The sequence below is a fragment of the Leptodactylus fuscus genome, chromosome 2, assembly GCF_031893055.1.
Source record: "Leptodactylus fuscus isolate aLepFus1 chromosome 2, aLepFus1.hap2, whole genome shotgun sequence".
Taxonomy (NCBI): domain Eukaryota; kingdom Metazoa; phylum Chordata; class Amphibia; order Anura; family Leptodactylidae; genus Leptodactylus; species Leptodactylus fuscus.
Window position 1 is genome coordinate 237,516,274 of NC_134266.1, and position 26,024 is coordinate 237,542,297.

At 41.9% G+C, this 26,024-nt stretch overlaps 1 protein-coding gene across 1 annotated transcript in view; it reads right to left on the reverse strand.

Moving 5' to 3' along the window:
* Window positions 1–24,306, reverse strand: part of LOC142195826 (electroneutral sodium bicarbonate exchanger 1) — a 159,421-nt gene extending 135,115 nt beyond the window's left edge. Inside the window, exon 1 of the mRNA XM_075265880.1 lies at window positions 23,983–24,306. Coding sequence (XP_075121981.1) covers window positions 23,983–24,027 — 45 coding nt within the window. The 5' untranslated portion in view covers window positions 24,028–24,306. The remainder of the gene's footprint in view (window positions 1–23,982) is intronic.
* Window positions 24,307–26,024: the final 1,718 nt, after the last annotated feature.

The following is a 26,024-nucleotide window of genomic DNA, read 5'->3' on the forward strand; positions in this document are numbered from 1 at the left end:
CTCCTCAGCTTATACACGAGTCAGGGTCCACGGAGCACAGAAAAATGGAAGGACCTGGAAGGGGGAGGTCCTTTACTGCTACTGCTCTGTGATTGGTTTGTCATAATGTCACGTGACTGTGATGTCATGAAAGGTCCTGTAGCCACTGGTATGTAACATCTGCAGATAAGGTTAAGTCTAAATCCTAGTAGCTCCGCCCACACCAGAGTCCGATCACATGGTCATGACATCATCAGAGGTCCTTTAGCACACTAGGATTTAGCATCTACCCTGCAGATGAGTGGCCAGGATTCATTGTGTCTTATGGAAGATGTCTGTTGTATGGAGGAGAGGAAGCTACAGTAACGTGACACACACAGGGACCTTCCTTTAGTTACTCTTCCTATTAATTTGGGGTTATTAATTTAGTTTTAGTAACTCCATGTGCCTCACATTAATAACAGTTAATCCCATCATGTCGTCCCCCCCCCCCCCCAGGCTTATACTCAAGTCAATACGTTTTCCCAGTTTTCTGTGTTAAAATTAGGGGTCTCGGCTTATATTCAGGTCAGCTTATACTCGAGTATATACAGTACCTCCCAGACATCCCATTTTAGTGAGATTATCCATTGAAACAAACCAACAAAATTAGCAGTAGCGTTGCAACATATAGACGGACTGGAACATCGTTTAGAGAGGACATTTCACGTTCTCCACCAAGTCCAGTTCTTTGCATCTTTTAATAGGCTCCACTAATTCTGGGACAGCTGGAATATTTTCTCTAGTCCTCACCTTACCCGATCAATCAGTGCAGTTCATTTTGATGCCTGATATTCTACTTAGGCTTCTACTGTCCAGTGGGTGATCTTGGACGCTTGGTGCTTCGGACTGGACAGTGTTAGAGAATTCTGAATCACGACTCATTGTCTGCTCTTGTCTGAAACCACCTGACTTAAGATAGTGTCATTTTTATATCGGGTACAGAAACTAACTGCACTGACTGCTCAGGAATAGTTGGGGCTAGAGAAAAAAAATCAAAACGTCCCACGAACTATTAAAAGGTGCAAAGAACAGGAGTTGAAGGAGTCGGCGAAAAGTTCTCTTCAATAAAGGACTCAAATACTTCTTCAGAGGTTTTGACACATGCAGATGTGATCTTCTTACATGATTCCATGACATATCAGAAGATCATTTCAACTAGTTTTTCTGTGATGCTAGGTTCACACCGACGTTTACAAAGCCTGCAGAAACCTGTTTACCTCATAATGGAGTCCACGGGTTTCCGTCCAAAAATTACAGAGAGAAGTCCTGTTTACAGGACTTCACTCTCTCCATTTTTCAAGCACAATGGGGAGTGGAATAACGGAACGGTCAACTAGGTGTGACCTTAGCCTAAATCAGTTCTGTCACTATACAAACATTATGAGGTTAGCGTTGCATACCAACTTTTTTTGTGGTGTATTTGTTGGGCTAATAGTAAAACTTAAATTTGCGTGACCCTTTCAAAGTTGTATCACATCAAAAATCTATACGTAGCCCTTGCACTGTATTCACCAATACACTTCTGTCTATCAGCTGAATTTACCATATCAGTTCCGTTCAACTGAGCCGGGCCAATGCACAAACTAAAATGGGCCTTAAACCAGCCATAGATATTATATTTAACACGCTCATGTTTTCAGCACTTCTTTACCATTGAATGACTTTTATACATTTATGTTCTTAGTGTCTGGGGACTTGGTTATGGTTCATGTGTTTGGGACCATTGGACGTAAGAACAACCGACCGCATTTCTTTTCTCACTAGCAATGGCAGTCTACAATCGAATGCCTATGGCCATCTTTACCCTCAGATCTGTGTAAGTTTGTGAGCGGACCATCCATGTATCCATCATATGACCAGGACAGATTTTGACCTGTTGAAGTTACCAATGAAAATTCCTATTGGCTGATATCTTGTAAACCATAAAAATTGCTAAGAGGGCATAATGGAAAATTGTAACATTTCTCAAAATACAAATGGAATAATTGATTTATTGAAAATGGAAAACCCCATTTAGTAACATACCCTGAACATAGCACCAAACATACCTACCACTGGAAAACAGTTGATAAAAAAAAATTAAAAAAAAAATTTTAGTCTAGAAAAAAAGGACCTTCTCCAGCATGCCTTGTAAAAATTAACTTTTACTGTAACAACTTTAAAAACGTATAAACATGGATCCCGTCTGAGATAAAAACAAATAACTTGGCTTACGCGTTTCGGGACGTGGCAAGTGGTCCCTTACTCATAGCTCTTAACACTTTCAGTCTACCTTTACATCTGGACAAGTAAATGAGCCTTTCTTTTTTCCGATCTCAGGAATCACAAGCTCTGTAGATCCCACCGCCTGGCTAAAACTGCTACAGATATGATGCTGATAAAATATAAAAGATTTATTTTAATGATGAAATATTTATCACATATGAAATAATGATGAAATGCAGCAACAAAAAAAAAAAAAAAAAAAAACACCATATGTGAGATGTGAGTGGATAGTGAGATTATTTAATGCGCCCCTAAAATAGACCACCAGGTGGATCTACGGTCGGATTCTTCGGGGGAAGAAGCAGGTCTGCCTAGCAACACTCTCTACCAATAAACACATGCAGCCGGCTTTTATAGTCACTTCTGCTATGCGACTTCTGCTCACGAACAACACTTTCTGTTATTTATCTTGACAGTCAATTAATGGTCCACAATAATGGATACTAAAAGTAACCGTACGACGAGTCTCCAAATTACCAGAAGTCTAATGAATCTCCTGAATGTTAAGCAGATACACTGCACTGGATGAGCACAGCATGCGGTACGCTGCAGCGCTGCCTCTTATCACGTATGCATTGCTACAATAAGATTTATTCTAAGGTGACGACTACGAATCCCATTGGAAGGAAGCTATCAATCTGGTTCGGAGTGTGGATGCTGCACTCAGCATGCTGGGAGTTGTAGTTTAGAAACACTTGATATCATAGCACAAGTAAATTAATTTTAGCAAAAGTTCAGGAGGGCATATTGCCTACTACTGACTATACAGAGCCCATCACACGGCCGCAGGAAAATGCTGAGTCAAGCCAGCAGAGAATGACGTGTTGTGCCAGTAGTGCAGCCAATTCATTCTAACCATTGGTGGGAGATCACAATAGCTGGCATCAAACCTCTTTAAGCATATAATATATGTGCCGCCAAATGCTTATAGGGATTGTCCCATCTCAAGGATCCTATCTATACGGCTAGTTTATGTGGATTTAATAATTTTCCTAAATACATCGCTTCAGCAAAACTGCTTTGTTTGGCCGCTGAGATTATTCACTTCATTGTTTACACTGCGTCTCCATAACCACGGACCTGGGGATGGTCTGATCTCTCTGCCCAGGACAAGTGACGTAGCTCCCTGCTCTCAGGGGGGGAGGGGGAGCTGAGTGCTTGGAGCAGCTTGTATTTCTGAGCTATTTATCTCCCTCTTTCAGTTATCAGGTCGGCTAATTGAATTATGCTGATAAGGGCTGGGACAGGGAGGCTGTTACCTTTGTATGTAAAACAGACCTAAAATGGAGTTTATTGCTAGCTGACTCTTGGCCCTATAGCATGTAAGTTTGGAATTCTCATCAGCTATCAAATCCAGCTCTGCTACATCAGCTTCATATTGTGCATCTTCCAGTGATACTGTGCTAATTTATTTACAACCAATCCCTCATTACTGACTGCAAATATGTACTGCTATAAAGAGAACTAGCAGAGTTGGCTTTGTCTGAGAGATAGCAAGTGCAACCCCGCCCACCAATGTACCGAGAAAACCAGGAAGTGAACAGAGCATACAGCCTGCAAGTTGGTGAACAGGCGAGTTGGGAATACCTCTTTAATGGCATAGAGATGGATGGGGTCCAGAGGGGATCCCTGGATCTTAAGGGGAGCTTATCACATGTAAAATGCAGTGTAAGCTTGTTACAAAGCAGGAGGAGCTGAGCAAATTGATGTCTCTGCTCTGATCCCATGCAAAATGTGACTATGGCATTGGATCACCACTGGAGCACATCTATGCCAGCCAAGAGCCTATTTAAGTCTTCCAGGCCTGTCTTCAATAAATTCCTATCAAAGGCTGCCTAAATTAACATTGTAGTAGCGTAAGTCCCCCTTGGGTATCAAGTGATCAAAACGTCAGATATTCCCCAAAATGGTATAATTAAAAAGTACATCTGTCCCCATAAAAAAAAAAAAAAAAAAAATACCTTGCAAACCTCATATTCAGAAATATTTAAAAAAAGAAGTTATTTGAAATTCATTTATTTTTCAACGCTTTGGATTATTGTCAAGGTGTTAAAACATAACTGTGAGAAACAGAGCCTTTTTGGTCACCTGTTCAGCAGCTAACTTGTGAGTGACAATGGCTGGCCAAATTCAAAGACTAAGTTGCTAGCTTTGAAATTTCATACTACACAAGAAATGTTTGGTATAAGAATCTCTTTCTTAGTCTGAGCAGTGCAGACAAAGAGACCTTTATTACAGAATGTGCAGGTTTTTATATCCACATGCAGGAAGTAAACAAACAGCAAGCTATGATTGGTTGGTCGAGGTATCCGCCTCCTGTGACATCAGCTCCAGGGTACTACCTCCAGGAAGTGATGTAGCTTCTTGCCGTGTGGTTTATGCGATGTCACTTCCTGTGGGAGTGACTTCTTCCCACGTGGGTCCTGTGATGTCGTTTCCTATGATGTCACTTTCTGTGGGTGTGCCAGGTCCTCCCATGCTCTCATGGGAAACCCTGTATAATCTCCCTGTGTCCACATGTTTAGGCCTACACCTGAGCACAGTATAGAGGCCATCTTGTCATTATGTCTGGTACACTGTCAAAAGCCCATAACACACAGGAATGTCTATGCAGCCTCAATCTTCACAATCCCATGTGTGCATTACAGTATATACATATAGCCTAGTATACAGCTTCGGCTTAGCTCTGACCTCCATCCACCCCCAGTCACTAAATGTGTAAGGGCTGGGGGTTAATTGAATTTTATCTGTTCATGCTCCACAACAGCCTAACTGGTTTTTCCACTTAGAGATGCCCATTGTCTCCAACCAAATGGAGACTGCTCAAGTCAGCTGGGGGAGGACTACTGTCTCCAAAGACAATAGATTACATGATGCCAGCAGGGACATATGATTATAGTTTCAACCTGGGACAAAAAGGCATATTATAGCTATATCCAGATATTGCTGGCATCATCTTGTCACATAATATCATATTCAGTTTGAAACATAAATAGTTATACTGCATTTAGTTTTACGGATAACAATGTTTCTTATAATCATATATCTACAACCTTCACATAACTATATAAAAACTATATAAAACTGCTATAATCGTAATTGTAACAACCAACAGAATACAGGTAACATATCGTTTTGGCTGCACAGTGAGCCATGTAAAAACAACACCCATAAGCAGATATTTTTCTAACTCCTCCCCATTCTGATTTTTTTTTGCCACTTCTCAGTACAGGAAATGGTACCACTATAAAGTACACACTGCTCTGAAAAAATAAGCCCTAATACAGTTCTGTGAACGCAACAATAAAATAAAAAAATAAAAAAGTTATTGCTTTTGGAAGGTGGAAAGTACCAAATGAAAATCAAAAATATAATAATAATAATAATAATAATAAATAATAATAATAAAGGCTGCGGTGGGAAGGGGTTAAAAAGGATCGCTCACCAAGTCACATACATCATTTTTGTTGTGCAATAGAACAATTTGGCTATTTTTTTTTTTTTTATATAAAGTACGTACACCAGTTCAAAAGAAATATATGCCCCCCCACTAGATTATATGTAAATTAGATCTTAGCTTACCGCCCAATTGAAGAACAGCTAATTTACATATGACCTACCAGGGCTCATATCTATTGAACAGGTGGATGGATTTTGGTAAAAACACCAGTTCAGGGCAAAGTAGCAATCAAATGAGGTCCGTCATTTAGCATTTGTACTTGGTGACAGGTCCTCTTTAAGGTGGCAGACCCAGATCTTTCATGTCTTCTACAATAGGGCATATTATATGCCAATGCAAAGCTGACAGTACATTGAATTGAGTGCACTTCAGTTTTTCAGGCATCTGCCCCGCTTCCAGAAAGAGATATTGGTGTCATTAGTTGTAACTACTGATATCACTGCACAGAGAGACTAGCCACACAGCTGAGTGCGTTGAGGAACGTCCCCCAAACGTCTGATCTGCATCCCCCCCCCCCCCCCAAATCAGATTTATGGCCTGTCCTAGGGATAGGCCATAAATAAAAAAAATAAAAAATCGTAGACAACACATTATATCATCCACAGTGTGGCTAGTGAAGACTGCAGATGACATTATATCATCCACCAGTATGTTTGTAGGAGATTCCAACCAATATGGCCCCAACTTAACAGTGGAAAATAACTGCATAACAATTTGACACAATTGTATTTGTTAGGGTTACTTATATGGACAAAATAAAAAAAATATATATATTTTGAAAATTATAAAGTTAGAATGAATAAACATACAGCATATTCGACAACAGCTTTACTGTAACAACTGGTAGAATAGCTCCAGTATGTGTAGGGATACAGTCGTGGTCCCGTGTTGTGAAGAGCGCCCTTCCTTATCGTCATAGGCATTCATGCTGCGCTGACACTCTGCATGTTGGACTGGTTTCATTTAATCTCAATTGGACTTTTTGTGCGGGCCTGGACGGGCAGAACCAGAGAGTCTGAAGAAGGTCTTAGAACCGAAAACGTTTACTCAACTTTACAAATAAATGGTGATTGGTTTATGCAATTTTGTGTGACGTTCATCAACCTATCAACTGGTAGAATAAAAGTACTGTTGGCCAGTGAAAGAAGTTGCAGCATTTATACAACTATTTACCAACAATTCTGAAATATAAATATGTTATTAAATACAACTCAAAATGACCCCCCTGTAAAAACAACTAGCATTCCCCAATCCAAGCAGTGCAGGAAGCTGTATGGACAGGCTATGTATGTAGATGTCTATGTGGCTCTCTACAGCTCTACTTACAGTCCTATGAAAAAGTTTGGGCACCCCTATTAATCTTAATCATTTTTAGTTCTAAATATTTTGGTGTTTGCAACAGCCATTTCAGTTTGATATATCTAATAACTGATGGACACAGTAATATTTCAGGATTGAAATGAGGTTTATTGTACTAACAGAAAATGTGCAATATGCATTAAACCAAAATTTGACCGGTGCAAAAGTATGGGCACCTCAACAGAAAAGTGACATTAATATTTAGTAGATCCTCCTTTTGCAAAGATAACAGCCTCTAGTCGCTTCCTGTAGCTCTTAATCAGTTCCTGGATCCTGGATGAAGGGATTTTGGACCATTCCTCTTTACAAAACAATTCAAGTTCCGTTAAGTTTGATGGTCGCCGAGCATGGACAGCCCGCTTCAAATCATCCCACAGATGTTCAATGATATTCAGGTCTGGGGACTGGGATGGCCATTCCAGAACATTGTAATTGTTCCTCCGCATGAATGCAGAGTCGATTTGGAGCAGTGTTTTGGATCATTGTCTTGCTGAAATATCCATCCCCGGCGTAACTTCAACTTCGTCACTGATTCTTGAACATTATTCTCAAGAATCTGCTGATACTGAGTGGAATCCATGCGACCCTCAACTTTAACAAGATTCCTGGTGCCGGCATTGGCCACACAGCCCCAAAGCATGATGGAACCTCCACCAAATTTTACAGTGGGTAGCAAGTGTTTTTCGTGTAATGCTGGTTTTTTTGGACGCCATGCATAACGCCTTTTTGTATGACCAAACAACTCAATCTTTGTTTCATCAGTCCACAGGACCTTCTTCCAAAATGAAGCTGGCTTGTCCAAATGTGCATTTGCATACCTCAGGTGACTCTGTTTGTGGCGTGCTTGCAGAAACAGCTTCTTTCTCATCACTCTCTAATACAGCTTCTGATTGTGCAAAGTGCGCTCTATTGTTGACTGATGCACAGTGACACCATCTGCAGCAAGATGATGCTGCAGCTCTTTGGAGGTGGTCTGTGGATTGTCCTTGACTGTTCTCTCCATTCTTCTTCTCTGCCTTTCTGATATTTTTCTTGGCCTGCCACTTCTGGGCTTAACAAGAACTGTCCCTGTGGTCTTCCATTTCCTTACTATGTTCCTCACAGTGGAAACTGACAGGTTAAATCTCTGAGACAACTTTTTGTATCCTTCCCCTGAACAACTATGTTGAACAATCTTTGTTTTCAGATCATTTGAGAGTTGTTTTGAGTAGCCCATGATGCCGCTCTTCAGAGGAGATTCAAATAGGAGAACAACTTTCAATTGGCCACCTTAAATATCTTTTCTCATGATTGGATACACCTGGTTATGAAGTTCAAAGCTCAGTGAGGTTACAAAACCAATTTTGTGCTTCAGTAAGTCAGTAAAAAGTAGTTAGGAGTATTCAAATCAATAAAATGATAAGGGTGCCCATACTTTTGCACTAGTCAAATTTTGGTTTAATGCATATTGCACATTTTCTGTTAGTACAATAAACCTCATTTCAATCCTGAAATATTACTGTGTCCATCAGTTATTAGATATATCAAACTGAAATTGCTGTTGCAAACACCAAAATTTTTAGAACTAAAAATGATTAAGATTAATAGGGGTGCCCAAACTTTTTCATAGGACTGTATATTCAACTTATCTAATTCAGAACCTGCCATTAAAGACAAGCGATATATACCAATAAACAAAACCGCATCCCTAAACATGTCTATTGTAGGAAACACAAACAATCCATTTACTCACTGATTTTTAATGAATCCAGGCCCTACTTAATAAATAAGTGCAACGCTTGTAAAAATAGCAACCTATCAGACGCGTGCTTTCAGAAGTACACATGAAGTAGGACTCTAGAACGGGTAAGTCATTCTGTATGCCATATTCATAAAATTAACCCCAGCTTTAACAGTCTGAAAAAGCGCACACAAAATTTGCTTTTTATTTTAATTACATGACATCACTGTTTGTATTATGTGTACCATGACATCATCTTATTAAGTATATCTGTACTGGGACATCACTGTGTGTATTATACCTATACTGTGACAGAGTGGCGTAACAATCACGATTGCAGGGGGTGCAATATATTGGGCTCCTGAGCAGCTGGAAATGGCCAGGGCCCTGGACCATCAAGATGGTGATCGGGGAAGGCCTGGTTTACTGAGTAAGTGGCCATTTTCTTGTGGCTGCTGGCATGCGCAGTCGGCTCTGCCCGAGGCCTAAAAGATTGAAACCCAGGACGGAAGACGACACAGGGAGAGGGTGTTCCAGAAGAAGATGGAGGCGTTGCTGGAGATTTCTATCGCAGCATTGGAAACGCCCCCAGTGCTGCAAGAGAACTAATTTACATACTGAAGAAAACACGGATTTCTACTGAACGTCAGCGCAGAAAAGACATCTAAAGGTAGGAGAAGAATAGCTTTTCTTAAGGCTATTCCTACGTGTTAGTCAGAAAAAAATGGTATCCAATGAAAGCATCCCTTTAAGGACATGTGTGATGAAGGGCCCAAAGTTATGTTTTTTTTTCACTGCCTTCTCAAATATATTTCCCTTGTGCCCTGTTAATTTACTCGACCTGATTATCAAGATGCCAGAGATAGTGTCCAATTGTCCAAGCCTAATTCCTCCCTGGAGGTAGCTTGGCTCATCCCTTTGTTTCAACCTGGGCACAGCATTGTCATGATTGTGCTAACTTTGTTATTCTTAGCCGGGGGTGTCTGGGATCAGTGGACTAAGAGCCTTGCTATCACCTTTTAGCAGACAACCTGACTCCACAGGAAACTTTCAAAGAGTTATGACCGTATATAGTCATACTGGTACAAGGTGAGGGGGAGAGCTGTCCACCTTGCTGACCTCATCGTGGGAGGGGGCTGAGTGGAGATATATTGTCACACATGACAAGAACCCAGGCTTTTGTTGTTCTTCCTGGACTGCTGGAATGTTTCACGAAGTGCTGTGATGCTGTGGAAGCTAATCCCTTGAACTAAGGTCTCTATGGCCTATGGAGATACCATGCACCCTGGACTATTCTGCTAATGGGGTAGTCAAACCCTTACCACCTAAGGATTACTTATGGACTTTAAAGGACTGTGCCCTGGATTTCATGAGGTGAACTCCGGAGACCCAACTGGGTATTATAATTCTGTTTCTAATCTTTTATTCTTTTTATCTTACTGCACTGTAACATACCTTTCTGTAACCATATAAGCTTGTATCCGCTGGCATATATCTCTATGTATATTGGTTGTCTAATATCGACCTTCTTGGGTTAATAAACATAAAACTTTAGAAAGCTCGTCTCATATTATCCTATAAGACCCGGTCCCTCTCTCAGGGTGAGAGCAGACGGTAAAGGTAAGAAGGTGATCGCAGTTTTGTCCGTGGCAAGGCCAGGTAGGCCAGAGGCTGGGTAAAAGTGGCTTTGGCTATGCAAGATCCTTCACAACATGTTTTAAGAAACTCTACTGTGCTATCTTCACATTTTTCTTGACGTTTGCTCCCCATTGAAATTGGCAAATAAACCAATTTCTCAGCTTCTTTTAATGCTGGCGACAAACCAACGAAGGTTCTTCAAGCAAAGCGCCCCAAGGCTGAACCAATACAAAGGATATTAAGGCATAACCGAATGAGATGCCTGTGTACAGTAAGTAATAGAATTTATATATAACAGGTAGGTAGGGGGTCAAAGAAATGAAATGCTATACATGTGCAAAGAAAGAAAATATATAATAAATAGCATTTATTAAACAGAAGTCACAAACCAGTAACCATATATATTTAATATCTTATAACACCCAAAAGTATATCACTGAGTGTTATTGTCCTAACCTGCATGGTTACGTGTTCCACCACCAATACAGACTCATCTAAACAAAATACTAAATGAATTGTACTGCGAATTGGCATGACCTAAGAAAATTCTACAAGTTTTATATTCCAGATATAAATTCCTTCACCACAATTTACACCATGTGCCTTGTGAGTGCCACTTTCGACTATTTAATAAAGTTAACCCAAGTGCATCTGAACATCTAGTATGCAGAGTTCTTCTTTACTGCCTATACCAGACCAGGCGTGAATTCACTTGAATGGAGTTATACTGCAAGTCCATGTACAGCAGGTGGCCAGCAGTGGCATTGTATAGGGGAAGTAAACCCTAAGCCTGGCCCTCTAGCACTTCATTTTCAGGACTGATGCGGAACTCCATTACAATGTGCTTAGAAATCCAAGTAATATGGCGTCTCTGATAGGGAACCTTTTTAATTATTATAAGTGATTTTTAAAATATATGGTAATTATTTTCCTTACTATGCATGATAAAAAATATAGAAACTGCTTTTTACAATTAGTACAAATTTACAGAGAAAACACATTTATTACTTAGAATTGATGTATAAACATGTTATCTCTCAGAACCCCACAAACAATGCTGTACAGACATAAACAAGATGCTTTCTACAACAACCAAGGTCGGGACGATAGGCTCTGAACAACCATGAACTAAAGTAAAGAGAAACAATAGCGTAGTGTAGCAAGAGAAATGTTCCAAATAGCCGCAGAGACACAATGTAACAACTAAAGTCATGTAAACCAAGGACCTTTAGGGTCACAATTGCGCCCGGTCTCCGCCTGGGGATTCCGTTCCCTATTCCGCTTGAAAAATGCAGAGAGAAGAGGTGCTGATCTGTCCTGTCCTATACTATACTACATAGACAACTCACTGATTTGACTGGTTACTGTGTAATGCTTGCTTTCCCTAGTGGTGGCGCTGTAGGGGAAACAAACGCTTGCTGTCAGATACCCCTATAGACTACTTACAGCTGACCGCAGATAGAGACTTTGTCATTAGCTTACAGTCATGGCCAACGGTGTTGATACACAAGTTTTGAATTTGACAAAGATTGCTATTTCAGTATTGTTAGATCTTTTAGACAGATATTTCTAGGGTATACTGAAATACAATTATAGGAATTTCATACGTTCTTATTTATTCACAAATTCACTCAATGGCCCAGATTTACTATTAAGGCTATGATTAGGAACTGGGGTAAATGGGTACATATTCTAAAATTCTTTCACTTGCCTGACATGTGGGTGTGGAACCTCAGAAAAAGAAGGGAGGGGTGGCTTAAACGTACCATGATACCCCAAAAATGTACGGAGATTATATGATAAAAGTCTGGCTCAAAATAAGCCAAATAAAAGGTGGTATAAACTTAAACTAGTGAGTTGAAAGAGAAGTGAGATGTATCTCCCAGTATCAGTCACTGTGATAAATCTGACACGTTTTCACTGTCCAAGTTTACACTGTCAAAATGTTAGCAAATATATACAGTTTTCAAGACTTCTACTATTTACCCTGGCATATCAACTTCTGGGCTAAACCCTAACTAGGGTTAAGCCGATCTTGAGATTTCAGGATCAATTTAAAATCCGATTTCCAATCACTTTCCATCCGAACCCGATCCCAATTCCGATCCTAATGCAAGTCAATGGGATTTTTTAATTATCAAAAATCGGATTTTAAAAACGATCCTATTCACTACACAGCGTGGATTCCAAAAATTGAAGCCTTCAATTTTTGGACTCCACGCTGTGTAGTGATTAAAAAATCCGCTGGCTACTTAGTCCCCCCTGCTGTCCGGTTACCTGCACAGAACCGCTGCCGCTCCCCGGAGCTCCTGGCCATTGTTCTCTGTCTTCTCCTCTGTCACTCACATGCCGGCAGAGTGGGGCTTGTTGTGGCTTAGGAGAGTGTGGGCGGGTACAGGGTGGGCAGACGTGAGTGCATCACTCACGTCTCCCCTCGCAGTACCCGCCCACACTCTCCTAAGCCACAACAAGCCCCGCCTTCTCCCAGCATCTGTAACACTAGCCTACGGCGCGTACGGCGCTCTGCCGACATGTGAATAACAGAGGAGAAGACAGAGAACAACAGCTGGGAGCTCCGGGGAGTGACAGCGGTTCTGTGCAGGTAAGGTTGAGCAATCGGGATTGAAATTTCATTCCCAATCTTTTTTATGCGGGATCGGAACCCAAGCGTGAAATTTACTCGATCGCCAATCGGGATCTGATCTTTTCCAATCCAGATTGCTCAACCCTAACCCTGACTGATGAAATCCCATTCTTGTTTAATCCGTGCTTTAACTTTAGCACAATTTCTTTGCTTTTGCTTATCCACCAACTTTTTGAAAATCCCCCTGAAGCCTTGCTGTGAATGAGATGCTACTACACAAGTGAATCAAGAAGGTCAGTCGTGTGCACAGTCCTCTTTGCATTTTCTGGTGGGGTCCCCTATTCTTGAGAGAGGCAAGACCCACAGACTTTTATGTTCTGCAGATGTGCCATAAACGTCCGAAGGTAGGAATACCCCTTTAAGTCACTTGTTCTTCGCAGGAACCAACATAATTGGAGGACAGAAGTATATCCTAATGTCTAATTAAGACTTCAGAGATGATACAGAAGTCATGAGTCCCAGATGATGCTTACGTGTTATTATCTTCTGCAATGGCTGCTTAGTGTCATCCTAGCTCTGGGTTGACTTAGGGACATAGATATGATCAGTAACAGCAGTAATAATACAGTCTAAAAGGAGTTGGAACGTGGATTTTAGACTTAGTAAGCACTTGATCAATTCCTTCTCCACATTGCAGCTCTGCTTGTTCAGACTGACTGCTGTATATATGCACAAGCCCATCATATAGTCAGTGCATAAATAGCTAGGACAGAAATATTACCAACTACAAAAAATTGAACTACCAGCAAAAAATAAGGTAAAAGTAACACATGGGGTCTGTAAATGGGAAGCCTGGCGATCCATAGCGAAATGGAAACCTGAGTAATAACCTGACCCGGTAATCTAATCATTACTGTACAATATGGAGCTCTGTCTGTACACTGAACACACAATGGGGCACATTTACTAATGCGTCTAATTTTTAGATCGCTCAAAAAGAAAAAAACTGAACGACGACAACATAACATTTAATATTAAATAGTTAATATATTTAATATTAAACATTAAGTTTTAGTCCTTCAATTTTTTTCTTTTTGAGCTTTTACTTATAGAACGACTTCTCTCTTCACCTATTTGTCATTCGTTTTTCGATCGGCAATACGTATTAAGCCGCTCCATTAGTTTTTGTTGTTCTGCTCCATGACAGGAACAATGGAAGCAATGAATCTTTAAGCTAATGGACGCCAATGTTGCCCAAAAGATTCCACCGTTTATAATGGCATCCATTGGGCTTTCGTTCAAGCGTCTGTCATTTTGTCAAATGAAAAAGTTCTTCGTGCAGGGCCTGCAACTTTTAATGGATTTTGGAATGGATGCTGCTAACAAAGAATTCGACACAATGTGAACATAGCCTTACATTTGAGGCAGCAGGATTGATCATGCATGCAAACAATCTCACCGGTAATATTTGCAACTGGCTCTGCAGTGGCTATACAGTGGAAAGGGCTTCTACATCGCGCCTATTACTTGAACACAAGCTTGACATCCATTAGCAACTTCTGGCACCCAGAGGCTACTGGAACAGCTGATCTGTGTGGTATCTGGGTGTCAGACCCGCACAGATCACATACTGATGGCCTATGTTATGGATAGGTGATCAGTATGAAAAATCCATTTGGTGCCCGACAACCCCTTTAAGCATGCCATCATCTTAGGATTTCTGTAGCATAAGTGCCAGATAACAAGGCTTTATATCTTTCCATAGCTATGAACAAGATCCAGTAGCGAACTGCGTCGTCATTCCAGATATGACTATCTCCTGTGTGTCCGAGTCTTTTCAGAGGCATCTATGAAGTTATGCCAAGTACAACAAGCCTTGCTTGTTGCTCACTTTATCTCTAGTAAAGAATCCCAGCACTTCAATGTCAAGTAACAATACAACCGAGAGAAACAAGGAAACTAGCAAAGGTCACAAGTGTATGTTCCCCCATTTCATTGTATCCTTGCGGCTGGCAGAAGGGGTAGTAGCTATCTGTCACACAATATTGTGGATCTGCAACAACCATTTAACTTCATCCTAGAAGTGAGAAAGTGAGCACATGGTAGAAATGGTATGAAGGGTATGACGGGTGCAAGACTTGTCAAAAAATTAAAAAATTATATATATCACACAGTTGCCTGTTAAATGGAAGGTTCCCATATCAGCCAAACTTGGCCATCCGCAAGGTTGGGAGTTACGGGAGCAGCCAAATCCGGCTGTTCTCTACCGTTTCTATAACTCCCATAGGAATAAAGAGAATCACACAGAGAGCTGCAATATTTTAGTAACTCCTATTACCTTTATGATCAAGATGGTGACAGGGCTGTTTTCCTCTCATCCATCACAGGTTGAGATGGGAATAACCCAATAAAACACCCAATACCATGCCTCATGTGATAGGCACTGTCATCTCCAGCATTTTGGTCTTTTATTTGTCTGAATCGGTTTGGCCAAAGCCCTTGTAGGGTTGAGGCATAGGGTGTACTAGCCAAATGGGTGGTAACATTGTGGTTCTTCTATGGGCAGGGTCTCTGTATGTTAGGGCTTGGTGATTAACCATAAAATAACCAAAACCAAAGATCATCCAGGATAACAAACATGATTTTGTTCAGGTTGGTTATTTCAGCTGTTATTACAATATTTGCAGTTTCACTCAAACCAAACAGGTCTGAACCGAAACAGGTGTTATTATACTCTTGTGTTTCTTCAGACCCCAGAATATAATAAGTGGGGGCTCAGGGGAGGTGATCAAATATAGAAAACAGTGTTACTCACCTCTCCTGGGCTCTGACACAGGTTCCTGCTTTCTTCAATGATGCTGCCTTTTTGTCAGGGATAGCTAAGGCCTGTGATGTGGCCTCAGTGGTCACGTGGTATCGCAACACTTGAGTCTATACATCACAATGTCACGTGATGCTGAGGCCCTATCACAGGCCTCGGTGTTACCCAACATCAGTCAGAAGCGCCAAAGATAGCAGAGAGTTGTACTGGAGCCCATGAGAGGTAACATTATTTTTTATGTATATATCACCTCCGCTAGGTCTCCACTTATTATACTTTGGTTGTCTTCTGTGCAAACTAAATCGCCAGGCAAATCTGGCGGGGTTCATTAAACACTTAGTCATACTGTAAGGGGCGTGACCTGAATCATAATCAAAGTATAATAATCAATAGTGCATAGTGAATATTCTGTATAGTAAGATTTCTGGAGAAAAAAGAAAATACTGTAACAAAGAGATCATGCACTACTGCTGGTCATCAACAATGGATGACAGCCATGGTAAAGACTAGAGATGAGCGAGTAGTACTCGATTGAGTAGGTATTCAATCGAATACTACAGTATTCAAAATACTCGTACTCGATTGAGTACCACTCGCTGTTCGAATGGAAAAGTTCGATGCAGAACCAGCATTGATTGGCCGAATGCTACAAAGTCGGCCAATCAACGCTGGTTCTTCTCCTATCTTTAAAAGTCTTCTCCGTGCAGCTTCCCCGTGGCGTCTTTCGGCTCTTCATTCACTCTGCCAGGCATTGGGCCTGGGCAGAGCCGACTGCGCATGTCTGCTTGTAGTACTGCAAGGAGAAGACTTCTCGGAGGATCCAGCCTGACCCTCACTCGTGGACTTGGTAAGTATACTTTGATCAAACGTTGCCTACCCCTGAAACGAGCATTTTCCCCCCATAGACTATAATAGGGTTCGATATTCGATTCGAGTAGTCAAATATTGAGGGACTACTCGAAACGAATATTGAACCTCGAACATTTTACTGTTCGCTCATCTCTAGTAAAGACGGAAACTATAAAGCACCTCTAGTTTACCCAAAAAAAACAGGTGAATGAATTCTTCTGAAAATAAATATGCAACAAACTATGTATCTAATTAATTACACAATATCAATAATTATACAAAAAAATTTATATATATATATATATATATATATATATATATATATATATATATATATATGGAATCCACACTATACATTGTAAATTGTGAAATCTTTAGTAAAAATCATGCCTGATGCACATATAGATGTATATTAACCATTATTTATGTGAAAAATAAAAACACAAACACTATGGAATAAAATGGAATTATACATCAGCCCATTACTTATTCCATATGTAAAACCACCCTGCGAAAGAATCAAAATGAGTGTATATTTCCACCTCCACATCTGACATTCCCAACCTTTCCTTCTAGGCAGCTTTGCTATGGCTCTGGTGTCTATGACTGCATTTAGTGGGTTAATAATGATTTCCAATAAGAGGGCAGCTATTAATGTATGTGTAGATAATACATCTAAATGAGGCCATGGGAATGTATTAGAATATATTTATCATTCTTATTATTCTAAGCAAGTGAGCTGTCATCCCCGGAGTAAAGGAAGGTCACATTCCCCAGGCAAATCCCGCTCTTCTCTGTCATGTTCCCATCTCTCCACATAATGATGGAAATACAAGGAAATGGCAGGTACATGTCATACCAGATATATAGAGTACATGTCAAAATAAAAGAATGAAACATATCAACTACAGTACATCACATATGTAGAAATGACTCACCAAGGCCCACGCAACCAAAAAATATCAGTCTATCCTCTTGGAGCATGTACACTCCATCCCACCCCCAACGTAGGTAATAGGAAAAGAAGCTCAGCACTTATCTGCAGTTATCCTAGTACTTTATACAAGTAGAAATGTTACAAAGTCACTGCAGAGATTCACTGTATAAGGAAGTGTTACAGCACGTTGGAGAAAATAATCCAGAATTGAGGCCATGGTGTAGAAATTGCTCTTTTAGGTTGAGGACACGAGTTCACAAAAAACCTTTTCTGCAAATTGTATTGTGGTTTTATAAGCCAAAGCCAAGAGTCGCTTCAAAGGGAATAGGAAATATAATGGAATCTTATGTACATAGGCCCAGAATTGCTACTGTGGTTACGACTAGATACTGCATCTTGACACAAGTATTTTGAGCTAATGATTTTTCCATCTAGGGGAAGCTGGAATCACGGAGGAGACTTGTAAGGTTATGTCTTATGGTAAAAAAAAATTAAAAAGTATGATTATATACTTAATAGTAAATTACTGGGTAAGACTGCCACTGAAAAAGACTTGGGGACTTTGGTTAACAGTAAGCCTACCTTTAGTGACCAGTGCCAGGCAGCTGCCACCAAAGCTAATAAAATGATGGGATGCATTAAAGGGGCTCTATCATTGGGAAAACTCAATTTTAACTAAGCATATACTTTAAAAAGGCTATTCCACACATACCTTTTGTACGTTAATCCCCCTCAGTTGTTTTTGAATTAGCTTGCCTTTATGCATATGCTAATTATCCAGCGACGAGCAACGGCAGTCTCAGTGAGCACTGTCTGCTATGTGTGAAAGCAGGGGGGCTGATGAGTCATCATCATCAACAGAAGCCTCCCTGCTCTCACACATAGCAGAGAGTGCTCGCTGAGACTTCCGCTGCTCGTCGCTGGCTAATTAGCATATGAATAAAAGCATTTAACACTGCTATATTTCAAGATAAGGGTCTGCCACTGCAGTGAATTAGGCAATAAATCAATTAACAGCCTCCTCGTTCCCACTTCCCTCTCCATAGAGTTCTGTGTGTGAATTAGATCAGCTATGGAGTCTATGTAAATAGAGAGGTAGGAGATCAGCCTAATAACTAAAGGAAAGGAGTCCATTAATAATATATATTACAAAGATTTTTATATTTCCCTGTACTATTCGTTTATGAAAAGTTGTTTCATAAATGGAGGTAAACTAACAGAAAAAGAGAAATCCCAAAAGAAAATTGAGCACAACCTGAATGGATATTTTCTGTTGAAAAATTCTGTACTCAGCTAATCTTATCTCCCCCTACTCTTTCCCTCTCACAGCATGACATGTCACAGAAACTGTGACTGCAGCCTCATCCCCCTCCTCTAAGTATTCTATTTATAGATTTTGGAGTCTAAGAAGGTACCTGACCATTTACAGACTGCAGGAAGCACGTTAAGTGAATGAGTCACATTCCCTTGATACGATACATCACGGTTCTATATACTCACAAAAAGTAAATAAAAAAAACACAACTACAGGAATTTTTTTATAATACCCACGTAACAATTAAGATGAATTCACAGTCAACATATAAGCCAGGTAAATCTTCCCATGTATACACCAGACATAGCCAATGAACTTATGGATGATATGTGTGTACTTTATCATATATTTAGCAGGTATTCTTTTTTTATTACCCAAACCGATGACTATATACTGTGTATACACTAAATATATTGTGAACAAAGCTTTACATAGGCTGGCCCATGCCCTGTTATGTTCATACACACCAATGTTCTGCAGTCACCATTATACAATGTACACATTTCCAATAATAGTTGATTTTTTTTCTCTATCGCATGTAAGTAAAATGAAAAAAAAAAAATTGCAAATAATTTTCATTAAAACGTTCCTTCTGTCTACAGATTTTATGGAGATCAATGTGTCTCCATGGAAACAGATAACACAAAAAAAACGTGTAGTCTGCTCCTGCGGCCATACATTCTTTTGTTTGTCGTAATTAATTGTCAATGGTTGCGTTCTCCTGTGACGGACATGGATATTTCTTACTCCTACGTCCCCAATTCCTCTTGCCTAGCCAAGCTTATGGAGAGTGAGCTTACACTGTGTATAAGAAGTCACTCCCACCCTGACCACCGCTATAAGATGTAAGGAATACAACATGGCCTCTTACAGCAGACACGTGGGCCTGGAGCTGGACTGGGTGTCCTGTTTGTTACCTCGTAAGAGAATTTCCCCACCACGAAACAAAGCACACAGAGAATTGTGAAGCAATCATAACGTATAATAAGGGCTAGTTCACACGGGGGCAAAGAGGCTGATTTTGACGGCGGATTTCGCTTCAAAATCAGTCCCTTTACAATAGTGGTCTATGTAGACTGCTAGCTTTTTATTTTCTGCAAGCAGATTTTTCTGCTAGCAGAAAAAAAGAAGCGACATGACCTTTCTTCAGGCGTTTTCTGCCTGAGGAAAGCAATAAAAGTGAATGGGAGGCGAAAAATGCGCGATTTTTTGCAAAAAAAAAAAAAGCGACGCTTTTTTTTTCGGCCCATTCATTTTACGGGAGGGGAAAACAGCCTGGCTTTTTTTAAGCTGTTTTTTTAAAAAAAAAAAAAAAAAAAGCTCCAAAAAAAGCTCCTAAAAGCGCGGCAAGGTCCTAATTAGGAAGCTTTTTTTTCAGGACCAAAATAAGCCACCCGTAATTTACGTGTGAACTAGCCCTAAGGGGTATGGCTAAAATCTATGGGGAGAATTTACCTATATATATATATATATATATATATATATATATATATATATATATATATATATATACACACACACACACACCAGTTTTCTGGCATGGAGGAGAATAATGTGGCATATCTTTGGCACAAGGCTGTTAGTTTCGACACAACCCCCCTTCTGCATCTCGCTTGCCATTTGTCGTGAATGTGTGTGGACTCACAGAAAATGGCTCACACCAGTTTCTACGCTCATCTGACTAGGCTACTGGCCCAGACATTAGATCATCATGTCTCATGTATCCCCCACCCCATGAATCCTTCCCCAACTGGTCCATAAGAGAGAGATTATACACAGGTGGCAAACAGCAGAGAGAGCCCTGTGCCACGATGATATGCCTTGGGTGCCAAGTCCGGTACCAGTGCTGGGGGTTTCTGACCCCTGTTATGGAGGATAGATGCTCCACTCCTGGTTTTGCCTTCAAAAATTGCACCTGAGCACTTGAACGTATAAACATGCCCTTAGAGGTTGCCTAAAATGACTGAACTAACTGGGTGCAATTGTGCTCAATCAATAGAAAATAGCTTTACATGCCCAGGCCGCCTACTGTGGAAATGATAAAACCTCTTACTGTAGCTCCAATTAATTCTCGCCTGATTACTGTAATTCATTACTAATGACTCTTCCCTCTCCAATGCATCCTGAATGCAGCAGCCAGGCTCATCTTTCTGTCCCACTGCTATGAGGATGCCTCTACCCTGTTCCACAAATCCAAGACCAACACGAGAAGACAACGCGCTTACTCCAAAGGGTATTGAAAACAACACGTAGCTTTATTTCAACCGATTAGAAGCGCGGTGCCTTCTTGTGTTGGTCTTGAATTTGTCATTTTGCTTCCCCTGCGGATGTGAAGGGCTCCAGCTGCTAACCACATCTCCAAGTTTCCTTCACACCAATTATGACACTTGGAATTATTTCAAAGTGGTTTATGGTTGTGCGCTCAGTACCCCACACCATTGTAGTCTACCCTGCGCCAATAACTATAAGACGCCTGCACTACAGAATGCAATTTAAAGAGGACCTTTCATGTCTTCATAGATGTGTGATATTGTATAGCATAAAAATGTCGACCTTGAGCTGAATTCAGTGCACTGACTACTTTCCCGGTATACACCCCATTGCTGGAGATATTAGTGTTAACTTTGGAACCAATATCTCCCCACTGACAGAAGTGCAGACCTTACAGTTCATCATTATCGATGGGCTGTAACGAATGCTCCCCTTCCCCCACACAGCACAAGTCTATGAAAGAGTACAGTTGTGAAAGGTGCTGGCATTCACAGCCCATCGAACCTGAACTGTAAGGCCTGCCCTTCTGACAGTGGGGAGATATTGGTGCCAAAATTAACCGGCTCATACCAGGAAAGCCGACACTGAATTTGGCTTTCTAGTAGTACATAATACCACACGTCTATGAGGGTGTGAGAGGTCCTCTTTAAACTTATAACTCTCGCCCACAAAGTTCTCTACAGTGTTGTATAACCTTCTCATCTCCCCTCCATCATTTCCGTCTACCAATCTACTAATGATCCAAGATTAACCTACTCCATAATCGGAAGACTTTTCTCAAGCAGCACCAGTTCTCTTGAATGCACTACCCCAAACAATTTCCAATATCCACAATTTCAAACATGCCCTAAACACAGATCTGTTTATGTAGGCCTTTTATATCCCCTTATCTAGCATTTCTCAATGTAGTCTCCTTCCACATTATTCTTCAGGACAACACTAAACTCTTGAGATCAGAGCCCTCCCTACTATTGTTTGAATTGGTTTTTTTGTTCTGTAATATCTTATTTTGTCTATGCTGGAGAGTATGTGGATGCTTTATAAGTAACTATTATTATATGCAGTATCCATAATGGGGTTGTCAGGGTTGAGACTGGCATTGGAGGAGTTAAAATAACACAGCATTGCTCCCCTTCGAAAACCCCCACTGCTCCCCACCAGCTGTTTATTGCAGTGGTGACGTCCGGTGGATGCAGCCAATCACTGGCCTTAGCATTGATGTAAAGTCAATGGCACGTGAGCGTTGCAGCCATACAGCTGAAACCAACAAGTGGTGGGGAGCAGAGGGGGTTGAGTGTTGGCGCCATAGGACATTCAGAAAATTAGAAATGTTTTATTATTTTAACCACATCCCTGCCAGTGGACAATTTTTTATCAGAGATAAGGTCATGTGACTATTTTAAGGTCAGTATCTCCTTGCACACCATGTAAACAAGAATCGTCCAAGCTACAAACCATCCATTGCATGCCGGTCATTTCCAGACTTCCCTATGGCATAATAAATATATTTTGTTATAGGGGATAAAATGGAGGCCCCAATATCCCGACTAAACAGCAGGAAGCATTTGGTTACCATGGTAGGAGCTATAAAATCTTATAGCCATATGACAATCAGATACTAAAGCACGTAGTATTCTGTTAACAAATGTGATCCCATAAGGTACTGAATAAGTGTTCTATAAATTCGCACATAGTGTCACCTCTAGCTGAACTTGTACAGATAACGCATGTAACCCCTGGAGATAATATTTACTGAATATTCCTGGATGAAATAATGTAATGCAATTGTCATTGTTACATTGTAACTGGAACCAAAGCAAATATGCAAGAGTCCTTGTAGTAGAGGAGAAAGATTCCTGAAGTGGCCAATAGAGCACCGACACAAGCGGCACCTGCTCAGATACATGTAGGGACCATTTCATGCCATGCTCGGTGACATCTGGAACACAATGTACCATCACAATCAATGGATCTGACTATGTATAACAAGAAGAACCTCAGAACAAAGCATGGACATGTGTCCTGGTATCTGACATAAACCACCTGGCCTAAAGGATCAATATCATCACCATGATGACTACTTGGTTATGTAGCATTATAAACAGCGTACAAATACAGCCACCTGACTGCAATACAAGATGCCAGGGGTGCTCTGCCCAGCACCAATCCTGCTGCCGCTGTAAGGTCTCCATTCACATAGCGACATCTCATCCGGCGTGTTCCCGGGAATCACAGTGTTCTCCAATGACCTCCACACAAGGTGACACTACAAAGAGGCTGCCATGTACAGAACACCATGCCACCATCTCAGCACAGGCAGAATGATGGGGCTGCCAAGTACAAGCCATGTCCTGCCACAGCCTCCCCATTACACAGCATTGCTCTACATCACTTTCCCATGGTTTATTCTCCACAGATAGACTGGGAAGCAGAAAGGAATGGCACTGGCAGGAATGATAGAATGGGTCCAGCTCCTGGGCATCCGTGATGCCATCTAAAGGTCCCGCACAAAGCAGTGCATTGTATGTGCCCCTGTCTTGTATGTCTGCACTGCAGTAAGTTACTGATCCCTTCAGTGCAGGACCACCTGCCATTACACACAGCACCCCTGCCCCTTTAATAGGCATTCAGCACATATTTCTGCAAGGCAGGATGATGCATGGGCTGGAATCACATTGGCAGCATCTCCCTGGTTCCACCCCTGCTACAGAGGGGGCATCCTGGCACAGGGGGGCTGCTTACCTGGTAGCTGAGGGCACACTCGGGCTCGCTGCTCCCTGCAGGCATGGCTGCGCCTTCTTATTGCCGGAGCCTCGCTAGGTAATAGCTAATTCGCCTTCTGCTTGTGACTGTACAGATAAGATGTCCTCCTCCAGACTCCCATGGACTAGCAAGGCTCTGCACCGAGACGCTGCTGCTGTGTCACTGCTCTGGGTACACTCCAGCTACAGCCATGCCATCTGCGGGCAGCAGCGCTCACAGCATGCCGGCCAGCGATGGAGCTATGCAGGTGCAGCGGGGACAAGGTATAACATAGGGAATGGGGAGCCCAGCGCGCCCGGACTGTGCGAGCAGGAGGCGGGGCCGAGCACCACAGACCACGCCCACCCCGCCCCCATTGGTCTATACTGGAGACTGCTGAACCCTGTCACTGTGCCGCTAAGTGATGGGAACATGTCACTTATTACCTCAGGTTGTACCGAATGGCGGGTCCTGAGGGGGAGACGTGGTCCTGATAGAAACTCTTCACCTGCAGCCGTAATAGTATATTCCAGGTTTCACCTCATCTCCACTGCTGACAGACTACACAAAGGGTTAATGGTGCGATCCGTGCAAATGGTCATTGTTGCTAGGAGACAGGACTGCAGCTACAGCGTGTAGTGGTGCATGTATCTCTCTGCATGTCACCCACTGACTACATAGAAACTTTAGCAGTGTGAGCTGTAGTCCATAGGAATTATACACTCATGTAGTGGAGGGTGAGAAGAACTGCCTATCATATAATGCACATAATGTAGGGGCTGAATCAGTGGCGTAACTAGGAATGGCGGGGCCCCGTGGCGAACTTTTGACATGACCCCCCAACTGACACAGACGCCGAAAACCTCGACCGACCCCCTCCTACGCATTCCTGTGCCCCTCCACACAGTATTATCCCCATAGTGGCCCCTGCACACAGTATTATCCCCCATAGTGGCCCCTGCACACAGTATTATCTCCCATAGTGGCCCCTGCACACAGTATTATCCCCCATAGTGGCCCCTGCACACAGTATTATCCCCCATAGTGGCCCCTGCACACAGTATTATCTCCCATAGTGGCTCCTGCACACAGTGTTATCCCCCATAGTGGCCCCTGCACACAGTATTATCCCCCATAGTGGCCCCTCCACACAGTATTATCCCCCATAGTGGCCCCTGCACACAGTATTATCCCTCATAGTGGTCCCTGCACACAGCATTATCCCCTATAGTGGCCCCTCCACAGTATTATCCCCTATAGTGGCCCCTCCACACAGTGTTATCCCTATAGTGGCCCCTGCACACAGTGTTATCCCTATAGTGGCCCCTGCACACAGTATTATCCCTATAGTGGCCCCTGCACACAGTATTATCCCTATAGTGGCCCCTGCACACAGTATTATCCCCCATAGTGGCCCCTGCACACAGTATTATCCCCCATAGTGGTCTCTGCACACAGTATTATACCCCATAGTGGCCCCTGCACACAGTATTATCCCCCGTAGTGGTCCCTGCACACAGTATTATTCCCCATAGTGGCCCCTGCACACAATATTATCCCCCATAGTGGTCCCTGCACACAGTATTATACCCCATAGTGGCCCCTGCACACAGTATTATCCCCCATAGTGGTCCCTGCACACAGTATTATACCCCATAGTGGCCCCTGCACACAGTATTATCCCTCATAGTGGTCCCTGCACACAGTATTATCCCCCATAGTGGCCCCTGCACACAGTATTACCCCCCATAGTGGCTCCTGCACACAGTATTATCCCCCATAGTGGCCCCTGCACACAGTATTATCCCCCATAGTGGTCCCTGCACACAGTATTATTCCCCATAGTAGCCCCTGCACACAGTATTATCCCCCATAGTGGTCCCTGCACACAGTATTATTCCCCATAGTGGCCCCTGCACACAATATTATCCCCCATAGTGGCCCCTGCACACAGTATTGTACCCCATAGTGGCCCCTGCACACAGTATTATGTCCCACTGTGGACACCCATAAACAATTATTATACTCTGGGGTCTTTTCAG